We start from the raw sequence: 20,190 nt of genomic DNA on the forward strand, positions 1-20,190 counted from the left end.
GTCTGGAGTTCCTGAGGATAGATGAGGAGTTGGTGGAGGATTTGGGAGCTTCAATTGGGCTTGGGGAGGTTATAGACAGGCTGGGGGCGACGCAATCGGATAAGGCTGCGGGACCTGATGGATACCCAGTTGAGTTTTATAAAAAGTTTTCCGGGCTGTTGGAGCCACTCCTGGTAAAGGATTTCAATGAGTCGAAAGAGCGGGGAGTGCTCCCCCTGACGTTATCGCAGGCATAGATTTCACTTATTTTAAGCAGGATAAATATCCGGAGAGCTGTGGCTCATATAGGCCAATCGTCCTGCTAAATGTGCATGCGAAATTGCTGGCAAACAGATAGAGGATTGTGTTCCGGGGATAATTGGGGAGGACCAGACGGGATTTATTTTATTTTTTAAAAAATAATTTTTGTTCAAATTTTCACAAAAACGAAAACAATAACAGAAAATTCTAAGAACCAAAAAAACAGAACCCCCCCTGCCGTAAATACAAAAGAGAAACAATAAATTAACGCCAGTCATTGGCAAAAAAACAGATATTCAACCCAAAACAAAAAGACAACCCCCCCCCCCCCCCCCCCCTGGGACGCTGCTGCGACCTTTTGTTTTTACCGTTCTGCCAGGACATCTAGGAATGGTTACCATCTCCTGAAAAACCCCTGCACTGACCCCCTTGGGGCAAATTTCACCCTCTCCAATTTAATAAACCCCGCCATATCGTTGACCCAGGCCTCCACGCTTGGGGGCCTCGCATACTTCCACTGAAGAAGAATCCTCCGCCGGGCTACTAGGGACGCAAAGGCCAGAACACTGGCCTCTTTCGCCTCCTGCACTCCCGGCTCCACTGCAACCTCAAATATTGCGAGTCCCTAGCCTGGATTGACCCTGGATCCTACCACCCTCGATACCGTCCTTGCTACACCCTTCCAAAATTCCCCCAGCGCTGGGCATGCCCAGGACATGTGGACATGGTTTGCTGGGCTCCCTGAGCACCTAATACACCTGTCCTCGGTCCCAAAAAACTGGCTCATCCTTGTCCCGGTCATATGTGCCCTATGCAGTACCTTAAACTGTATGAGGCTAAGCCTCGCACACGAAGAGGAGGAGTTCACCCTTTCTAGGCATCCGCCCACGTCCCCTCCTCAATCTCCTCACCCAGCTCCTCCTCCCATTTATCTTTCAGCTCCTCCACCGAGGCCTCGTCTACCTCCTGCATCACCTGGTACACTTCCGAGATCTTCCCCTCTCCAACCCATGCCCCCGAGAGCACCCTGTCCTGGACCCCACGCGGCGGCAGCAGGGGTAACCCCGCCACCTGCCAAATGCCCTTACTTGCATGTACCTAAAGGTGTTCCCCAGGGGGGGGGGGGGGGAGCCTGAACTTCCCTTCCAGCTCACCCAGGCTCGCAAACTTCCCGTCTATGAACAGGTCCCCCAGCCTCCTGACGCCTGCCCTGTGCCAACTGAGGAACCCGCCATCAATTCTCCCCGGAACAAACCGGGGTTCCCCCGTATCGGGGATCCCATCGAGGCCCCCACCTCCCCCCTGTGCCGCCTCCATTGCCCCCAAACCTTGAGGGTAGCTGCTACCACCGGGCTCTGCTTCCAGGCTCGTACCCACACAGGATGCCATCTCCAGCCTCTTCCGTGCCGCCCCCTCCCTGTCCATTACCCACTTACGCACCATCGCTGCGTTCGCAGCCGAATAATACCCACAGAGGTTGGGCAATGCCAGCCCCCCCCCCCCCCCCCCCGCCCCAAGAACACCCGTCTCACCCTTGGAGTCCCGTGTGCCCACACAAACCCCGTAACGCTCCTGTTAACCCGCCTGAAAAAGGCCTTCGGGATAAGGATGGGAAGGCACTGGAACAGGCAGACGGGATTTATTAAGGGACGACACCAGACGGTCCAACATTAGGCAGCTCCTGAATGTAATAATGATGCCTGCGGATGGACACAAGGTCGAGATGGGAGTGGCCTTGGATGCAGAAAAAGCCTTTGATCGAGTGGAATGGAAGTACTTGTGGGATGTCCTAGGAAGATTTGGGTTTGGACAGGGATTTGTGGATTGGGTCCGGTTGCTATATCAGGCACCGGTGGCGAATGTAAGGACCAACCGGGTTCGATCAGAGTATTTTAGTCTGTGCAGGGGATGAGGCAGGGGTGCCCACTCTCCACACTGCTATTTGCCCTGGCGATAGAGCCTTTGGCAATGGCACTGAGAGCATCGAGCATTTGGCGGGGGATAGCAAGGTGTGGAACATAGGGTGGAACATAGGGTTTTGCTCTACGCAGATGATCTGCTCCTTTACTTAACAGAGCCGGTGGGGGAATTTGCAGGAATTATGCATGGAGAAATTTGGTCAGTTCTCAGATTACAAACTGAATATGGGCAAGAATGATGTCTTTGCGATTCAGGCAAGGGGACAGGAGAGGACTGAGGGAGATGCCGCTCAAAGTGGTGGGAAGGAGTTTTAGGTACCTGGGGATTCAGGTGGCAAGGGATTGGGGTCAGTTTCATAAACTAAATTTGACAGGGTGATTGAACAAATGAAAGGGGACTTCCGTAGGTGGGACATGCTACCGCTGTCATTGCAGAGTGGGTACAGACTGAGAAAATGACAGTGCTCCCAAGTTTTCTGTTTGTATTTCACTGTCTTCCAATCTTCATCCCCAAGGCATTTGTTTGGAAGATCTTGGGTTTTATATAGGCCGGGAAAGTCCCGAGTGTGAAGAAGGTCCTTCTTGAGCGGCGCGCGGGGAGGGGGGCTTGGCCCTTCCAAACTTTATTAATTACTATTGGGCACCCAATACCTCGAAGGTTAGGAAATGGGTAGTGGGGGAGGGATCGGTGTGGGAGCGAGTGGAGGCGTCATCTTGCAAGGGCACGAGTCTGAAGGCTTGTTCTCGCCGGCCTGGGTCTTCACAAGCCCAGTGGTAGTGGCAACCCCACCGATGTGGGGGCAGTGGAGGCAGCATATGAGACTGGAGGGGGCATCAGTGTGGTCACCGATTTGTGATAATCACAGGTTCTCTCCGGGAAGGGGGGGGGGGGGGGGGGGGGCTTTAGGACGTGGCAGCTGGCTGGGATTGAGAAATTTGGGGATCTCGTCATTGAGGAGGGTTTCCCAAGCCTGGAGGAGCTCAAGAGGAGTTTGAATTGCCGGGTGGGAACAGAGCTCGATACCTGCAGGTACGGGATTTTGTCCCGAGGCAGGTTCCAAGCTTCCCTCGCATCCCTCTAAGGAGACTACAGGATTAGGTGATGTCTAAAACAGGGGTTGGGGAGGGGAAGGTCTCAGAAATATATAAGGAACTGATGGAGTGGGAAGGGGTCCCAATCGGGGAGGTAAAGAGGAAGTGGGAGGAAGAGTTGGGAAGGAAGCTGGAAGTGAGTTATGGGAGAAGGCCCTGAGGAGAGAGTTAATACATCCTCGTCATGTGCCAGGCTTAGCCTGATCCAGTTTAATGTGGTCCACAGGGTTCATATGACTTTGCCCGGATGAGTAGGTTTTTTGAGGAGGTAGAGGACAGATGTGGGAGGTGTGGGGGAAGTCCTGCGAACCATGTACATATGTTTTGGGTGTGTCCGTGGCTGTGGGATTCTGGCAGGGATTTTCAGATGTCATGTCAGAGGTTCTGGAAGGGAGGGTGACTCCGAGTCCAGAGGTGGCAATATTTGGAGTGTCAGAAGATGGGCCAACATTTTGGCCTTTGCCTCCCTGGTGGCCTCGGAGATGGATTTTGCTGGGATGGAGGGACTCGGAGACTCCAAAGTTGGGAGTGTGGGTCAGTGACATGACAGGGTTTCTTAGGCTAGAGAAGATTAAGTTTGCTTTAAGGGGTTTATTATAGGGGCTCGCTCAGAGGTGGCAGCCGTTCATCGACATCTTCAAGGAAAATTGACCGTCAGCCGGAGAGGGGTGGGGGGGGCGGGGCAGCATGGAAGTGAAAAATAAGGGCAGGAAATCTAATATATGGGTAGCTAGGAGTTAGGGCGGGTGGAAGTTGGGTGTATTATTGTGGGTTTTACGCGTGTGTTGGATTGCTCTGTTGTTTAGAATGTTAAAACTATAAAATGTTTTCTAAAAAAAACAATGATCTCTTATCCTGAGAATGTGCCTGATGGTATTATATAATCCACTGCATTAGTGGTTTATTCTGCAGCTGACTGTGCTGTACTTGATCAGGGAACGCTGAATGCAACCTCGAAAGTCTGAAATAGAAAGTGTTCTATTCCTCATCTCTTGCATTGTCCAGCACTAAAATGAAATAAAGATTCATATCACCAGTTACCATTATTAGAAATACTAACCTAGCTGGTCCAGAAGGTTCTTCCCTTGCCGATTTTAAAATGCTCTTAATTACAAGTTCCTATGAAAACAAATAGGGCGCCATCAAATATGCATAAAATAAGCCAGCAAGTAAAAAAATCTCAAGCAAATATATTTGTACTTGAGAGAATATATATATTATATATACTTTAAAATATACATTGTGGAATATTTTTGGATTGCAACAGTTCAACAGCTCTAGGAGCGTTATTTCCAGAAAAAAAGGAATGAAACCTTTTAAAACACAAGCAACTTGAAAAAGAATATATGCAGACTTCAAACAAGCAGAGCTTCAGTGTTGAAAAGAAAGATTACTTGAGTTCATTAAAAAAAATGTCATATCAGAAAATATATATTATCTTTCCTAAGATGGCATATTAATTCAAATTCAGCAGGTTCACACTATGTCGCATTCTAAAGAAATTCATCCACGCACAGCAACAGAGATTTTATTCAGAGTATTAAATTTGGTATTTTTAAAAAAAAATTGGACCATTTTTGAGGTTTGGATGGATAGCACTAGCATTTCATAATAATGTGCCATAAGGCAGTAACAAGCAATGTCACATCTGCCCTTTCTCTCAACGTCACAATTTGAGTATCCACTGTATTGCCACAAAGACTCTTTAAATGATGTTAGGAAAAGAAAAGAAATAAAAAATAAGGATTGTAAACATTTGCACACTCCCAAGGGAACCCATTGAAGAGTAATTGCTTATAAAAGTGCAAATTAAAATAAATTTAGATCCAAGAAAATAACCTATTTATCACCATTTCTTATGGAATTCTAACAAGAATAAATCAACAAAGAAAAGTTGTATTCATATAGTGCCTTAAACACAACAAAATGCCATTAGGTGTTCACACAAAAACAGACCAACTTGGAATTATTGATGCATATCAAGACTATTGGGCAGCCAAAAGTACTTTACAGTCAATAAATTACTTTTCAAGGCATCACTGTAATGCTTTAAACATTACAGCTAACCTGTGCATAGGAACTTTCACAAACAATTTGGGAATGGCCCAATAATCTGTTTATGTGATGTTGATTGAGGCATAAATGTCGGCTCGAACACTAGGGATAACTCCTCTGCTTTTCTCTGAAACAGTGCCATGGAATCATTTATGTTCACCTAATGGAGCTGATAAAGCCTTTAATGTTTTAGATGACAAGCCAACACTCCTTTTAGTACTGCATTGGAATGTCAGCCTTGATTTTTGTGCTCAAATGTTCCCTGCAGGAATTCCTCACTGTAGTGTCCTCAGACTAACCACCTTCAGCTATTTCACCAATGACCTTCCCTCCATCGTAAGGTCAGATCTGGGAATGTTTACTGATTGCACACTCTTCAGTACCTTTCAAGCATCCTCACATTCTGAAGCAGTTCATACTCACATACAGCAAGGACAGGACATGCAAGCTTCAGCTGATTAGTGGCAAGTAACATTCATGCCACATGAGTGCCAGACAAAGACCATGATCAATGAGAGAACTTAAACATCTCCCCTTGACATTCAACACTGTTACCATCAGTCAGTTCTTTGGATGTAATTACATCACATGGACAGTTGTTCAAGGATATGTCTCGCCATCAGCTTCTCAATGGCAATTAAAGATGGGACAACAAAAGCTTGCCTTGCCAGTAACACACACTTCCTACGAAAGAGTTAAAAAAAAAATGAGCACAGGGGGATAGATGAAGAGAACTTGCTACAAGTTGGGACACAAGCAGCAGAGTTTTGGATGACCTAAAAAGTTTGAGTGGTAGAACATGGGAGGCCGGCAAGGAATGTGTTAGAATTGCAAACTGGATGTTTAAAAGTTTCAAAAGGTAATAACTCACTAGGACGAGCTGAGGCAAAGCAATATTACAGAGGTGGAAATAGGTGGTCTTAGTGATGGCCCAGATTAATCTCAGAGTTAAAAATGACACCAAGGTTCGAAACAGTCCAGTTCAGCCTCAGATATTTGCCATGTCAATGGATGGGGTTGGTGACTAACTCTGCAGACTCTGTGGCAGGAACCAGAATGGCTTCCGTCTTCCTAATATTTAATAATTTAGTAAGTGTGCTTTGCAGAGGATCTGATTTTTTAAAAATAAAATTTTTCTATAAGTGTATTAAATGTCACATTGACATTACCCCAAGCAAGAGTTGGACAATGTTCCGTCATCAGATAAAATGATGAGGAGCATTCGATCTTTGCTGTCTCATTTATTTGCAACATCAGGTGGCAAAACAAAATCCTCAACACGAAGGTTCTTGCACAGTGTTGCATACCTGGCATCCAGAGCATACTCACGAGCTTAGCTTCGCTGAGTTGGTCTTGCAGTTTACAGGGAGGATTCCCCAAAACAAAAGCAGTACTCTACAGCCAGCTGAGCACAGGAACCTGCACCACAGAACATCCCAAACTTAGATAGAGAGGCAATCTGAAAGCCAACCTTAGGATTTGCAAGCTGGATCCTAATATATGGGGGAAGAAAAATCCTGGACAGACCCAAATGGAGAAGTTTTTGTAACAAGCAATTTTGACATTTGAGAACAGAGTGAAGTGCCTTCAGGACAAGCGAGTGCAGCACATAGCCAATAGCTCCACCTTATGCAGTATTTGCAATCAGTTATGCAGAGACTTTGGACAAAATTCTCAGTTTGTGAGAAAAGGTGTTGATTCTGGGAATGAATTGCATAGGGTCCACTTTCCCATTGTAGCCGCCAGTTCCGGAGCAATTCAGGACTTGCTAATGGGCCAGCACTCTGCCCACGTGAATCTAGAGCAATTCTCATTCACGCCGGCGTCGGATTCCCTGGGACCAGAATTGGCACTGGGGAGCTTGACAAGCTGGAACTGCTTATACGCACTCCACTCTCCACACACTCATTCCAGCCGAAAAGATGGTCCAACTAAGAGCAGAACCGAGGTTCATGGAGGGTGAGGTGGACAGAATGCTGGATACAGTGGAAGAGAGGCAGGACACCCTCTTCCCCAGAGTGGGCAGGAGATTACCGCCCATGGACGTAAAGTGGGCCTTGGCGGAGGTGGCAGAGGCAGGAGTGCAGTGAGCCTCACCTGGTGGACTGGCTTTCACTGTCACTAAAATATGATTGATCTCCTTAGGTTTGGGTGAGTCACCATCACTGTGCCCCTGGCATCACTCCCATTCCTCATCCTCCCCTTAGAGGTTAATCAAAACCCATCTGCCTTCATGTCCCTCACATCCTACCGTGCACCAAACCCCAACACTTTTATTGTCCTCTTTGGGCAGGTGCCTTACACATACATGCCACCAGCCATAGAACCACCCATGCAACTCGCCTCTATGTGTGTTACCATATGTGTCCGCTTGGAAAAGATGGCCCATGATCGCCGGGAGTGGGAGAAGACCGGAGGGGGTGAGCCGGACCTTAGGGCTGTGACACATGCCGAGCAGAGGGAAATAGAGCTAGCCGTGGAGGTGGAAGCGAGGGCTATCTCCGAGTCAGAGGTTGGAATGGGACAACCAAGAGAGCCCCTAGTTCAAGCCCCATCGCAAGTGAGCCAGACTTCTCCCCAAGACCATTACTTCCAGGGATCTCATCATACCCCCCTTGTCTTTTGTCTTGCAGGATCATCAACAAAAGCAGGCGGCACGTTTGGGCTCTACTGCTCCCGGCCACAACCCAGCACACGCTGGAGTCCCAGTCCAGGGGCGACATTGACTTCTTGGCACTGCACTCACCACCAACCCAATACTATCTCACCTCGCTGGGTCATTTTAGTGAAGAGGCTCCTGGGTCACCTTCTGGTGTGCACGTCACACATGCTGCAACACTTGAGATGAAGGTAGGGACTCCTGAGGGAGCGGACATTTAGACGACTGCTCAAGGAGCCAGCTGCAGTCCGGACTGGTGTATCACTTCTGGAAGGTTTGATCCCATCAATGGTAGAGATGTAGACACAGATGCAGTTGTGTGGTGGAGAGGATCACTATGTACCACCACCACCCCAATGCTTAGAGGCTTGTGTGTGGGCAAGTCCTACAAATGGGGATGAGGCAGGGAAGTGCATCTGCTGGGAGCGCAGCTGAAGTGTGATGTGTGAGACACAGGTTACGAGAACCTGTCCAGAGGGAGGATGGATGGGAGCAGGGGCAAGGTGGGCAGCCAGGGCTTGAAGACAGCTGGTGGTCCTGCATAGTGGGATAGTGTCACTGATGAGGCTTCTGCCCCTAGAGGGGAAGTGTGCCAAGGAGGACACCAAAGGCCACGGTGCATGTGTCCTTTGTTTGGAGTGACCTCTGCTATTCATCTGCTTCCCATGCAGTTGGACAATGCTTCTGATCAGTGCACTAAGTGCCAGTATCTCGTGTGCCACAGATTGAGCTTGACTACGCCCATCCCGTTGATAGGTCAGCTGGGGAATGAGAGTTTTCCAGAGGGGTGGGTGGATGGGCTCTCAAATGACCAGATGCCTGTGAACATTTACAGGAGCAGAGAGCAACCAGGGGCCTGTAACTTATACCAAATAGGGGTGATGAAAACAAATACTGCAGCTATAGCAGCCTAAGCCAGGCCCCGATCCAGAGGGGGATACCCCAAACACACGGAGCAGTCACCAGGTCGCTCCCCGTTACTCACTTCTCTTCCCCCACCCCCCCACCCAGCTCAGTAGCCATGACGCCCAGTCCCTGCAGTAAACCATTCCTGCATAACTTCCACCAGAGAGGGGCAGAGAATCTTGGAGGCCTGGAAAATATTGGGTCTAATCCGCTAATGAAATGTAAATGAATTTAAATGTCGGCTTTGCAAACCTCACTATCGCCACCAGCGACGTACTGGAGCATGCAGTTCGGTTCAGCGCCTTGCGCGAACCTCTGTGCCCGATTCTCCGTTCAATCGCAGTTCACGTTTCCGGCGTCGAGGGAGGGAGAATTCAACCCTTGATCTAATGTCATATGAGACATGAACAAACTAGGCTGTAAATCTTTTTTTTGGGGAACACTCACCCGTCAAAGTGACAGGAGAATCCATCATCGATACCAATAGCAGGCGAAATATAACTAACCGTAACAATTTTAAGTTGGTTCTAGTTCTATAAGTCAGTATTCATTTTTAACTTTGTACCAGATAGTTTCTTTTGTAGCAATTGTGCAACAGTACAAGGCATTCTTGCTACCAATGCCTTGCTTGATTCTCATTATTACATTGTGCTTAGACCAATTATAGCAAGTTCTAATGTAAAGAAAGTAAAAACATAGAACATACAGTACAGGAGCCATTCGGCCCATCGAGTCTGCACTGGCCCACTTAAGCCCTCACGTCCACCCTATCCCCGTAACCCAATAACCCCTCCTACCCTTTTTGGTCACTAAGGGCAATTTATCATGGCCAATCCACCTACCCTGCAAATCTTTGGACTGTGGGAGGAAACCGGAGCACCTGGAGGAAACTCACGCAGACATGGTGAGAATGTGCAGACTCCGCACAGTGACCCAGCGGGGAATTAAACCTGGGACCTTGGCGCTGTGAAGCCACAGTGCTATCCACTTGTGCTACCATGCTACCCAGTAAGGTTTGTAATGTTCTTTGATCATGCTGGATCGTGATGTGGTAGTGTTAACAAAGAACATTAGACTTTGCTTTACAACAAAACTATTTATTACTAAATATTACACTTTCTTATTACACGACTCTAAAGGATTACTCTAATGTCTAAGATCGCATCAGCAGAGGCAGCTGCGGCCGAAAGACACCAAAATGGCAAAACGTGACCCTAAGAAGCCAAGAGGCAAGATGTCCTCTTATGCTTACTTTGTCCAAACTTGCCGTGAAGAACACAAGAAGAAGCACGGTAGCATTGTGGAAAGCACAATCGCTTCACAGCTCCAGGGTCCCAGGTTCAATTTCGGCTTGGGTCAATGTCTGTGCGGAGTCTGCACATCCTCCCCGTGTGTGCGTGGGTTTCCTCCGGGTGCTCCGGTTTCCTCCCACAGTCCAAAGATGTGCAGGTTAGGTGGATTGGCCATGATAAATTGCCCTTAGTGTTGGGTGGGGTTACTGGGTTATGGGGATAGGGTGGAGGTGTTGACCGTGGGTAGGGTGCTCTTTCAAGAGCCGGTGCAGACTCGATGGGCTGAATGGCCTCCTTCTGCACTGTAAATTCTATGAAAAGCCCTGATATTCCGGTTAATTTCTCAGAAATCTCAAAAAGGTGCTCTGAAAGATGGAAGACCACGTCTAGCAAAGAGAAGTGCAAATTTGAAGAATTGGCGATAGTAGATGAGGCACGTTACGACCGGGAAATGAAAAATTACGTGCCAGTGAAAGGTAGCAAGAAGAAGAAGAAGAAGGATCCCAATGCACCAAAGAGGCCCCCCTCTGGATTCTTCTTGTTTTGCTCGGAACACCGACCAAAAATCAAAGCTGTGAGTCCTGGCTTATCTATTGGTGATGTAGCAAAGAAGCTTGGTGAGCGATGGAATGCTTGTAGTGAAGAGGCGAAGAAGCTGTTCATTAGCAAAGCTTATAAATTGAAGGAGAAATATGATAAGGATGTTGCTGATTATCGCACCAAAGGCAAGGTGGATAGTGCAAAGTAGCCACTATCTGCCAAGAAGGAGGCATATTGCGATGATGACGATGAGGAAGAAGATGAGGAGGAAGAGGAGGATGAAGAAGATGATGATTAAATTGTACATTTGCCTCAGCTTAATTACTTGCTATGTAACTGAAAGCATTTAAACCCTGTTACAAGTGTTGCAACCTTTTAATTTTGTAAGTTGGTGTGTATATGGTCTAAGGCAAAAAGTAGCTTGAGTTTTAAACTGTACAGGCCTTTTTGTAATCACACTACAGCGGTGGACATTGAGTCAACTGTTAACTCTTCTTTCTGTAAACTGGCTCTGCCTCTTGTGCAGAAGGGGGATTTAACTGGATTAAAATGTATTTATGTGGTGTTGTGTTAAGTGCAGTATAGTTAAAAGTGCCGTTGTAGCCAATTCTTCAATTTTTGAGATTGCTGTAAGTATGAGGGGTAATTAAGCAATCAAAGTTTTGAAAAAAAAATCAGAGTTGTCAGTAGGCATTTTAAGCCTGCCACGCTTGTAGGCAGCATCGCGCTGTGTCCCATATACCAGAATGGTCGTGCAATATGCTTTTGACTTCATTCTGAATGAGTAAGGTATGGTTTATAGAAGCAGAGTAGCAAGATGGCAGCCACCCTTGGGTAGTGATCAGTTAATCTAGACCTGTTGGATTGAAAAGGAGGTAACCATTATTCAGCACCAACCTCCTGTGCCTATATACATTATGCTACTGCACTTCCAAGGATATATTGGTAAGCAGAAGCCAAATCCAAAGGGCTGTGAAATGGCAAATTATTCTTGCCATTTCTGTGAACTGTTGTTCTCGCTCGTAAATGAGAAGGAATTGTACTATTTCAAAACAAAGTTTTGTCTTGAAATTAATAAACCTGTACTCATGTGGGGATCGCAGACCATCTGGATGTTCATCGGGTATGTGCCCTTCCGGTTAGTGAACACTTCCCTGTTCCCTGCAGGCGGGCGCATGGGGACGTTCTAGGTAAAGTATTCATGCTTTAAAGTGATTGCATACTTCACAATTTGGGAACAATTGAGCAAAATGCTTTAAGGCATCCCTTTTTATATAAGTGACATTTGACTTTATGCAGTACTATGTGGCTCTGCCTGAAACTTCACAGGCTATGTGGTGACTCCCAATTTTGCACTTTGCTGAAATCCTAGTGACAACCCTGAGCATTTTGTACTTTAAATGGTCTTGTAACTAAGGTATATTTTCTTTTTTGTATGTTTAGTGTGCTAAAATATGTTTTGAAGTAATTAAAACAGGATTAAATTAGTAAAAAAAAAATGTCTAAGATCAATTCAGATAGAAATAATGGTCTAACACAAACCTATACTAAGATATTACAGAGTTATTCTAATATGCGACTGCTATCAACTACTGACTAACACCTTCTACCAGAACATATGGCGAGTTCGGGTTACATGCCTGTATACTCGCACCACCTGCTGGTGTTGCACTTCTCAATCCCCAAGTACCCTTCGTGAATCTGCCCGAGGGTCATGTGCCATAATGGTTGTTGAATAACTATTCTGTTTTTCCTGAGCACAAAACTATTGATGTAGCCCACTTCGTGCCTGACATTCCAGAACTTCTAGCATGAATCTGTCGGCCATCCCTGTCTTATATGTTGGACTGCCTTCTACAAGGTTTCATCTTTCTCTGTCTCAGCCTTTATCAATTTGGACTTGTTGTTCGATACAGGCAGGGTTTTCAACACCAGATCGACCTTCTTGTTGGTTGCTGTGGAAAGGGCATCCGCAACCACTTTGTATTGGCCCAGCAAATATACTAGCTTGAAGTCGTACCTCTGTAGCTTCATGATTAACCTCTCTATTTGAGGTGACATCTCACTTGGGTTCTTTGGAATAATGGACACCAGTAGTCTATGGTCGGCCTCCACAGTGAACGTTAGCAGGGCTGGATTCTCAGGATCCAGCTGTATTCCTTGTGCTGATAATGTTTCCTAAAAAGGTTCTCTCTTTGATCCCGAACTGACACTTGTCTTTGTTAAGCTTGAGCCTGTACTGGTCAATCCTGTGCATGACTTGTCGCAGTCTTTTGTTGTGCTCTGCCATGTTTGACTATGTCATTGACATAAATGCGAACTCCAGGAAGGTTTTCCACAATTTGTTCCATCGCTTGGAGGAAAATCGCCAATGCAGAGATGACGCCAAATGGCATTCTTAAAAAAGTCTGAACCGTGTATTAAAGGTGCACAAACGTGTGTTGTCCTTGTCCAATCATTACTGCCAGAATCCCCTGGAAGCATCAAGTTTGCTAAACACCGTGGCATTTTTCATCTCACATATAATCTCCTCTCTTTTGGGGATCTGGTGATGTTCCTGTTTATATTTTCATTCAGATCCTTGGGATCGATGCAAATGCGCAACTCTCTGTTTCGCTTCTTCAGGCACACCATCAAGCTAACCCAGTCGGTTAACTTTTCCATTTTCTCTATGACGCCTAACCTCTGCATCTTATCAAGCTCGGTCTTGAGGCATACTCCAAGTGGCACAGGCACTCGTCTAGGCGGATGAATTACTGGACGTGCATTATCATGGAGCTGGATTTTGTATTGAAATGGCAACATTCCAATTCCTTACAATACTTGGGGAAACCTACTCATTATTTGCTCAATGGCGTCACAGTGGTTGTTGCACCACGCTTCACCAGTTGTAACTGCTCGCAGGCGCCTGCGCCCAATAACAATGTTCTTGATGATTGAACTACTATGAACTTGATTAAATATTTATTTCTCTTAACTTCCACCTGTAGGTTACAAGCACCTAGAGTTGCAATATTTTCCCCATTATAGTCGCTCAGGATGCAATCTGTGTTTTGGATATTCGGTTTTATTGTCAACTTTATCAAGTCGACTTCCTTAATTAAGTTTGCGTGAGCTCCGGTGTCTAACTTTACTTTCATAATGTTTATGTTTATTTTAAGCGGTGTAGTCCACTAATCTGCTGTTTTCATTATCTGAATTTTGTGTGTTCTTTGTTGTGCAACATTTTCATCAATTATGTTCAAAGACAGAACCTTCAAGGCCAATTGGCTCATCATTAATTTCCTGTTACCTGTTCAAGTCTGCACTTTGTATAATTGATGAATAGTAATTTTTGTAGCCTTGGCTATTACATTCATGCTCTTTGGTTGCCGTCTTCTTTCACTGAACAGGCATTGCTGCGCAAAGTGATTTTTTTTCTGGCACATCTGGCACAAGATTTGCCAAATGCAGGGCATTTTCTCAGACCGTGCGTTCTGCTGCACCTCCTGCACAAAATGGCATGCTCCGAATTTTTATTTATTTTTTTTGAAATGGGCACCACTCAGACTACGCTTCGGATTTTGCTGCGATACAGCAAAGATGGCGTTGGTCACACCCTCTTTTTTCCCCCCCCCCCGTCACTTTCTCGGGTCTAGATCTCAGTGATCAGCTTTTGTGCTATCTCACTGGCCTTGCAGATTTTAATGGCATCTGTTAATTTTAAATCGCTTTCCCTCAGCAATTGCTCGCGTAATTTACCACATTGTAAACCGTACACGATTTAGTCTTTTATCAATGACCTATGGAGGTCTGCAAAATTGCTCTTTGAGACAAAGATCCGTGACAAAACAAGTCAAAGGTTTTGCACGATTTTTGCAGTCTCATCCTGAACATGAAGCACTTGAATGTTTCCTTTTTTTTTTGAGGAGAGCAATAGTTATCAAATTCCTTGATTATTTTTGAGCAGCTCTTCTAGTCTTTGTCCGAAACAAACTGAAAAGTAATATACAAATCAATTGCTTGGGGACCGGCTCCTGTCATTAGGAGCACTATTTTTCTCACATCTGAAGCTTCTTGGAGACCAAGAGCTTGCACATAAAAAGTGAACTGTTGCTTGAAAGCACGCTAGTTCGCATCTACATTCCCAGTTGTGAGCAATGGGCTGGCAGTCTTCAAAGCTTCCGTCCTGCTTTGCAATCCTGGTAGCATGTTGTTTTGCAGCTGATTTGCTCAGTCTTCAACTGTTTCCTTGCGTCTTCGCGACGTACCTAATTTTCCTTAACTGTTCTCTTTCGTGGTTAGCATTGCTGCCTACGGCGCTGAGGACCCGGGTTCGAATCCCGGCCCTGGGTCACTGTCCGTGTGGAGTTTGCACATTCTCCCCGTGTTTGCGTGGGTTTCACCCCCACAACCCAAAAGATGTGCAGGATAGGTGGATTGGCCACGCTAAATTGCCCCTTAATTGAAAAAAATAATTGGGTACTCTAAATTTAAAAAAAAAAAACTGTTCTCTTTCGACACTCACTCCTGGGTACCATGTAATGTTCTTTGGTTATGCTGATCTTGGATCTTGATGTGGTAGTGTTAACAAAGAACATTAGACTTTGTTTTACAACAAAACTATTCATTACTAACACTACTCTAAAGATTACTATAATGTCTAAGCTTAATACAGTTTGAAATAATGATCAAACACAAACTTATACTAAGATACTACAGAGCTACTCTAATATGCGACTACTATCAACTCCTGACTAACAGCTTCTTCCAGAACACATGGTGAGTCCGGGTCACGTGCCTATATACTCGCACCAAGCTGCTGGTCAGTTGTCAGAACTACAACAGTAAATCGTATTACTTAGAATACACATCCAGATGATGATGATTTACTCATATTATATACAGATTAGTCTACCTATCATCATAAGGATGAGCTTGCCAATAACATCATTCAAGGATTACAATTTAAAAATCCCAGAATTTATTAAACCTTCAGAATCTTAATTCAGATCAGACTGCAGAAACAGCAGGCCGGATCTAAATTTAAATCCTCAGAATCTTGAGAGGTTTCAGAACATCAACATGTCACATTTTTGTTTTGCCTGTATGCATTTTAGATGCATTACATAGTAGGATTTCCATTATTGGAATGAAACTCAATAAAAATTGTTATAGTATTGTACTGTAGAATTGGATGAGGATCGTAGTCTCTCAAACTGTTAGCTATGACAACAGTCTAACCTTGTGCATCTACTTTGCACTACATAAAATCTACTGGGGTGAATTTTCCAGTCCCACTCCCAAAATGGCTTTTATGCCAGCGGAATATCTGGATTGATTACCCGCGCCCCGCGCCAATGAGGTAACAATAAGGCCAGAAAGGAATTTGACATTATGTAGTTCTGTGTCTACAGGTGGAGGGCACACATTGAAAATTATTTTTGCAAATTTAGACATTTGCCCCCTTAAGGGGCAGTTCATTAGTTAATAAGTTCATTCCATTGGTATGTTCAAAAAACGTCAGTAACTACATATTTCTAAGTCACACTTTGTGAATAAATCTAAAACGGAGTAAAGATCGATTTCTGGCCTCTTAGTTTAACAGGAGAGTCACATGCTCTCAATAAAGGTTGGGAAAATTTGCTTTGGCCTGAAACAAGTAGTGGGATGGATCTGATGGTGAGAAATTTTGTGCTGGTGGTTGATCATTTTAATTTTCCAACATTTAACTGGAGGAAATTGTAGTTCATCTAATGCAGGATGTTTGATGATACAGAAGCAGTACAAAGACAACTGTCATGAGTTGTCCCTATATATCCTTTTAGCAATATTGAAATATATAAATGATTCTTTTTATGAAAACAAACCTTGAACAACTGAAAATTCACCCATCTTCACCAATGTTGCTAAGACAGGGTATTTGATTTCAGAGCAGGAGATTAAAAGGAACTCCAAGGAAACTGCCCAGATGTCTCCATGGTATAGGATGGCAGCAAAAAGTGCAGTAACAATTAATCTTCATTACATTGTGAATAAACCTGGCCAAATATGCCATGAGGATGTAGTCTTTATTTTTGATTCGCTCGAAGCAGCTCAATGACCTGGGTTTTGTGGTCAGTGGTACATAAATGGCACCAGTCATTCTTTATACTTGTCCATACATCCTCTGGCCTTCTGATGATTAGGACTTCTATAGAGAATTAGGAACTCATTTGAACAGGGAAAACAACTGTATCTCTCAAGCAATCAGACTGAGCCAGACAGTATAAATTAGAATAGTTAATTTAATGTCAGGTCACATACAGAAATCAAAATAGAGAGGGGAAAACAATTTATGGAAGATAAAAGATCATTAATCTGAAATATTATCTTGGTTTTTCTCTCCACAAAAGCTGGCAGCATTTTCTATTTTTATTAAAATTTTAAATCTGAAGGAATGAAACTATATACTTAAGCTCTAGTGCATAGGAGGCTATTTGGCAGCAAAGGTTTCAGTGTCAATGAGGCTATTTGGCAGCCATTAAGACTTATCACATTGTTAAACAATTTACTTACACTGGAATGGGCAAGTGATTGAATTTAGTGGGCATCTTTCACATAGATGTTTCAACTCCATGACCTTCCACATACTCCTAAACGACTCTCTTGTGGACTGACCTGATTAATACTACAATCCTGTATGCTTCACCCGATGCCAGTGTCGATGTATTTACATTGTGCACCTTGTGTTGCCCTATTCTGTATTTAATTTTAATTTTATTTTATTTTCATGTACTTAATGATCTGTTTGAGCTGCTTGCAGAAAAATACTTTTCACTGCACCTCAGTACATGTGACAATAAACAAATCCAATTCAATCATGAAAATATTCTGGGAGAAGCAAGGCAATTTGGACAACAATTTTCTGATCTTCCAAGCTTAATTGTGCACGTGTCACACTTTAATAATGCTAAGTACTAATAACCTTATTGTGGTTTGCACCACAAGATCTGGACAATTAATTTTGATTTGGTCAAGACTGGAGAAGAATATACCCAGAGGTACAACAGAATTGAGAAAAACAATATTATTTTCAGTCTGTGCATAAGGGATGGGGTGAATAACGAAGCATTGATGACAATCAAACACATTTAGTACCATTTTCATGAGGAATTTTACCTTAACGTCATCACATTTTGTTGACGAAATATCCACAAGAGAAGGTTGTAATGTAGGGAGATCATCATATAAATTTGGGAAACAGACTAAAGAGCCCAATAAAATCTGTGCTTCTACTCTTGGAGCCTAAAAAAGAACAAGGGTAAATTTAGAAATTCTGGGAAAATCAACTGAAATTATACAACAGTTAATTCAAATTCAATATTCGCATTGGTATTACAATTGAAAAATCTTGGCCAATTTTTTTCAATAAATAGATTATCATGGGTTATTCAGAAAACAGGGATTACATAATTTCAGCTATTTTTAAAAATTGCTTCATGACTAATAAGGTTTAAATGCAGAAAAGATTATTGTCTTTTTCAAACATTTTGTTGGATACTTAACTTTATAATTGAAACAATGCTTATAAATACACTTGACTTTTGTTTCTTTCCTTATTTCTCTTACTCTCTTAACTGACTGCAGTAATTCATGGTGCTGGCATATCAGCCTCTGCCATTGTTCATGATTAGTTGAGACAGCAAGGGGCTACTTGATCGATCAGAGGAGCTTGATAGTCATGCTCATTCTTCTCTTTTATATTACAGTACATATGCAAAACAAATTTGGCCTAAGAATGCTAAGATAAATTGTGGTATCTTCAGCAGTTACTTTGCCAAGATGAGCCACCATGGTACAGCTCAAATCTGATATATTATAATAATAATAATAGCTTATTGTCATAAGTAGGCTTGAATGAAGTTACTGTGAAAGGCCCCTAGTCGCCACATTCCGCCACCTGTTTCGGGGAGGCCAGTACGGGAATTGAACCTGCGTTGCTGGCATTGTTCTGCATTACAAGCCAGCTGTTTAGCCCACTGTGCTAAACCAGCCCCTGTTCACTGGCCTGTACAAATCAGTCCTGCATTTACCCAATGAACCACCCGAGCCCAATTGTAAAATAACCTATATAATTTAGTACAATATAAAAACTGATCAGAAGTACACCTTGTTTGGTATTTTTGCATTCAGGGAAAAGCTAGATACCGTTCAAGTCAACAAAATGCAATGATTTATCGATGAAGTACATTTTTTCTCCATTCATAAGCATCTTAGAAAGAAACAGTATGAGGCAATGAAATAATTGGGCAAAATTTAGAGATAAATCCAGAATGACATTCTTTGAAAATAAAAATAGCATTTGGAATACCAGGAAGGGTTCTATTTTTAAAGGGAAAAATGTACTGTTATATTGCTTTCATTTGACAAATTGGAGGAATGCAAGTCAATGAAGCAGCACAATAGTGTTAATTAAGGCCAGATCACAAGCCCATGTATAACATTTAAATTGGGGATCAGGGGTTATGGGGAGAAGGTAGGAGAATGGGGATGAGAAAATATCAGCCACGATTGAATGGCGGAGCAGACTCGATGGGCCAAGTGGCCGAATTCTGCTCTCATGTCTTATGGTCTAAATTTGGTCCAGTTTTTTTCTTTACTCAATAATAAATTCATACAAGGTTCCTTTAATTTTCAAAATAAGCCAATAATGGGCAAATCAGCATTTCAAAAGTCCATCTTTCTACCATATTATTGATTCACCAGTACTTGACCTACGTTGAGCGAAGAGGAGAACGTCACTTTGCTAGCAGCAACTATAAAGTCCCAAATTAGCATGGTAGCACCAGGCAACCCAATAGAAAAGAATCTTGGAGAACAGTGCTTGATGATCGTATTCACAATATCCTAAAATATTTTAAAAAACAGTATTAAATTAGAAGACAACGAAAATGAACATAATCAGTTTTTTCATTGTATAAATCAAATACAACATTCACTAAAATAAAATTTGCATTTGAGTTTCATCTGATATAAAGCAAAAAAGGCACGTATCGGTAATTTCTCATTTTGATGGTTAAAATTTAAAGGAAATAATGGGATTTTCTAGAAGTAAATTGCAGCATCAGCTCTTCATTTGGACATACAGGATTTCAGATATGTTGGATTATAAGCATTTGGTGGAGAAAGGTCAAAAGCCTAGTTTAGAGTGTGCTTGACTGGCGCAGTCATGTTTTCAAAAGAATCTTGGTTTGAAACAAAGCTTTTAGGAGCCTGAGGTGCAATTAACCATCGTAAAAGCTTGGGCTAACATAATTTTGTTTTGATTAAGGGGATTCTTTGAAGAGTTAATTCGTTTTTATCTTGGTGAAGTGATGTCATTGCTGGGTGGAGCTAAGGCTTCAGGCATTTCGAGAAAGCATTTTCAGTTGTGTTCTGATCTAGCTGAAGCTGTATGCACAGTGAAACAGTTCAACTTTCACTGTAAGTTAGTTAAAATAGATTAACTGTATTTAAATCAGTGTAG

General features: G+C 43.5%; 2 protein-coding genes across 3 annotated transcripts in view; one reads left to right on the forward strand and one right to left on the reverse strand.

The window, feature by feature from the left end:
* Positions 1–20,190, reverse strand: part of ralgapa1 (Ral GTPase activating protein catalytic subunit alpha 1) — a 338,673-nt gene that overhangs the window by 167,152 nt on the left and 151,331 nt on the right. The window contains 3 exon segments of the mRNA XM_038790243.1: positions 4,312–4,370; positions 17,844–17,969; positions 19,443–19,571. Of these exon segments, the coding sequence (XP_038646171.1) occupies positions 4,312–4,370; positions 17,844–17,969; positions 19,443–19,571 (314 nt within the window).
* On the forward strand, positions 10,040–10,911 carry LOC119954919 (high mobility group protein B3-like). Of its 2 annotated transcripts, none has more exons than XM_038780625.1 (2): positions 10,040–10,161; positions 10,485–10,911. In XM_038780625.1, exons 1-2 carry the CDS (start codon positions 10,070–10,072, stop codon positions 10,909–10,911), a joined length of 519 nt encoding a protein of 172 aa, XP_038636553.1. In that variant the 5' UTR covers positions 10,040–10,069. The 2 variants fall into 2 exon arrangements, with proteins under 2 accessions (XP_038636553.1, XP_038636562.1); XM_038780634.1 differs by having other exon boundaries at positions 10,040–10,158.

This window comes from Scyliorhinus canicula, chromosome 2 (assembly GCF_902713615.1).
Source record: "Scyliorhinus canicula chromosome 2, sScyCan1.1, whole genome shotgun sequence".
NCBI classification, from domain to species: Eukaryota; Metazoa; Chordata; class Chondrichthyes; order Carcharhiniformes; family Scyliorhinidae; genus Scyliorhinus; species Scyliorhinus canicula.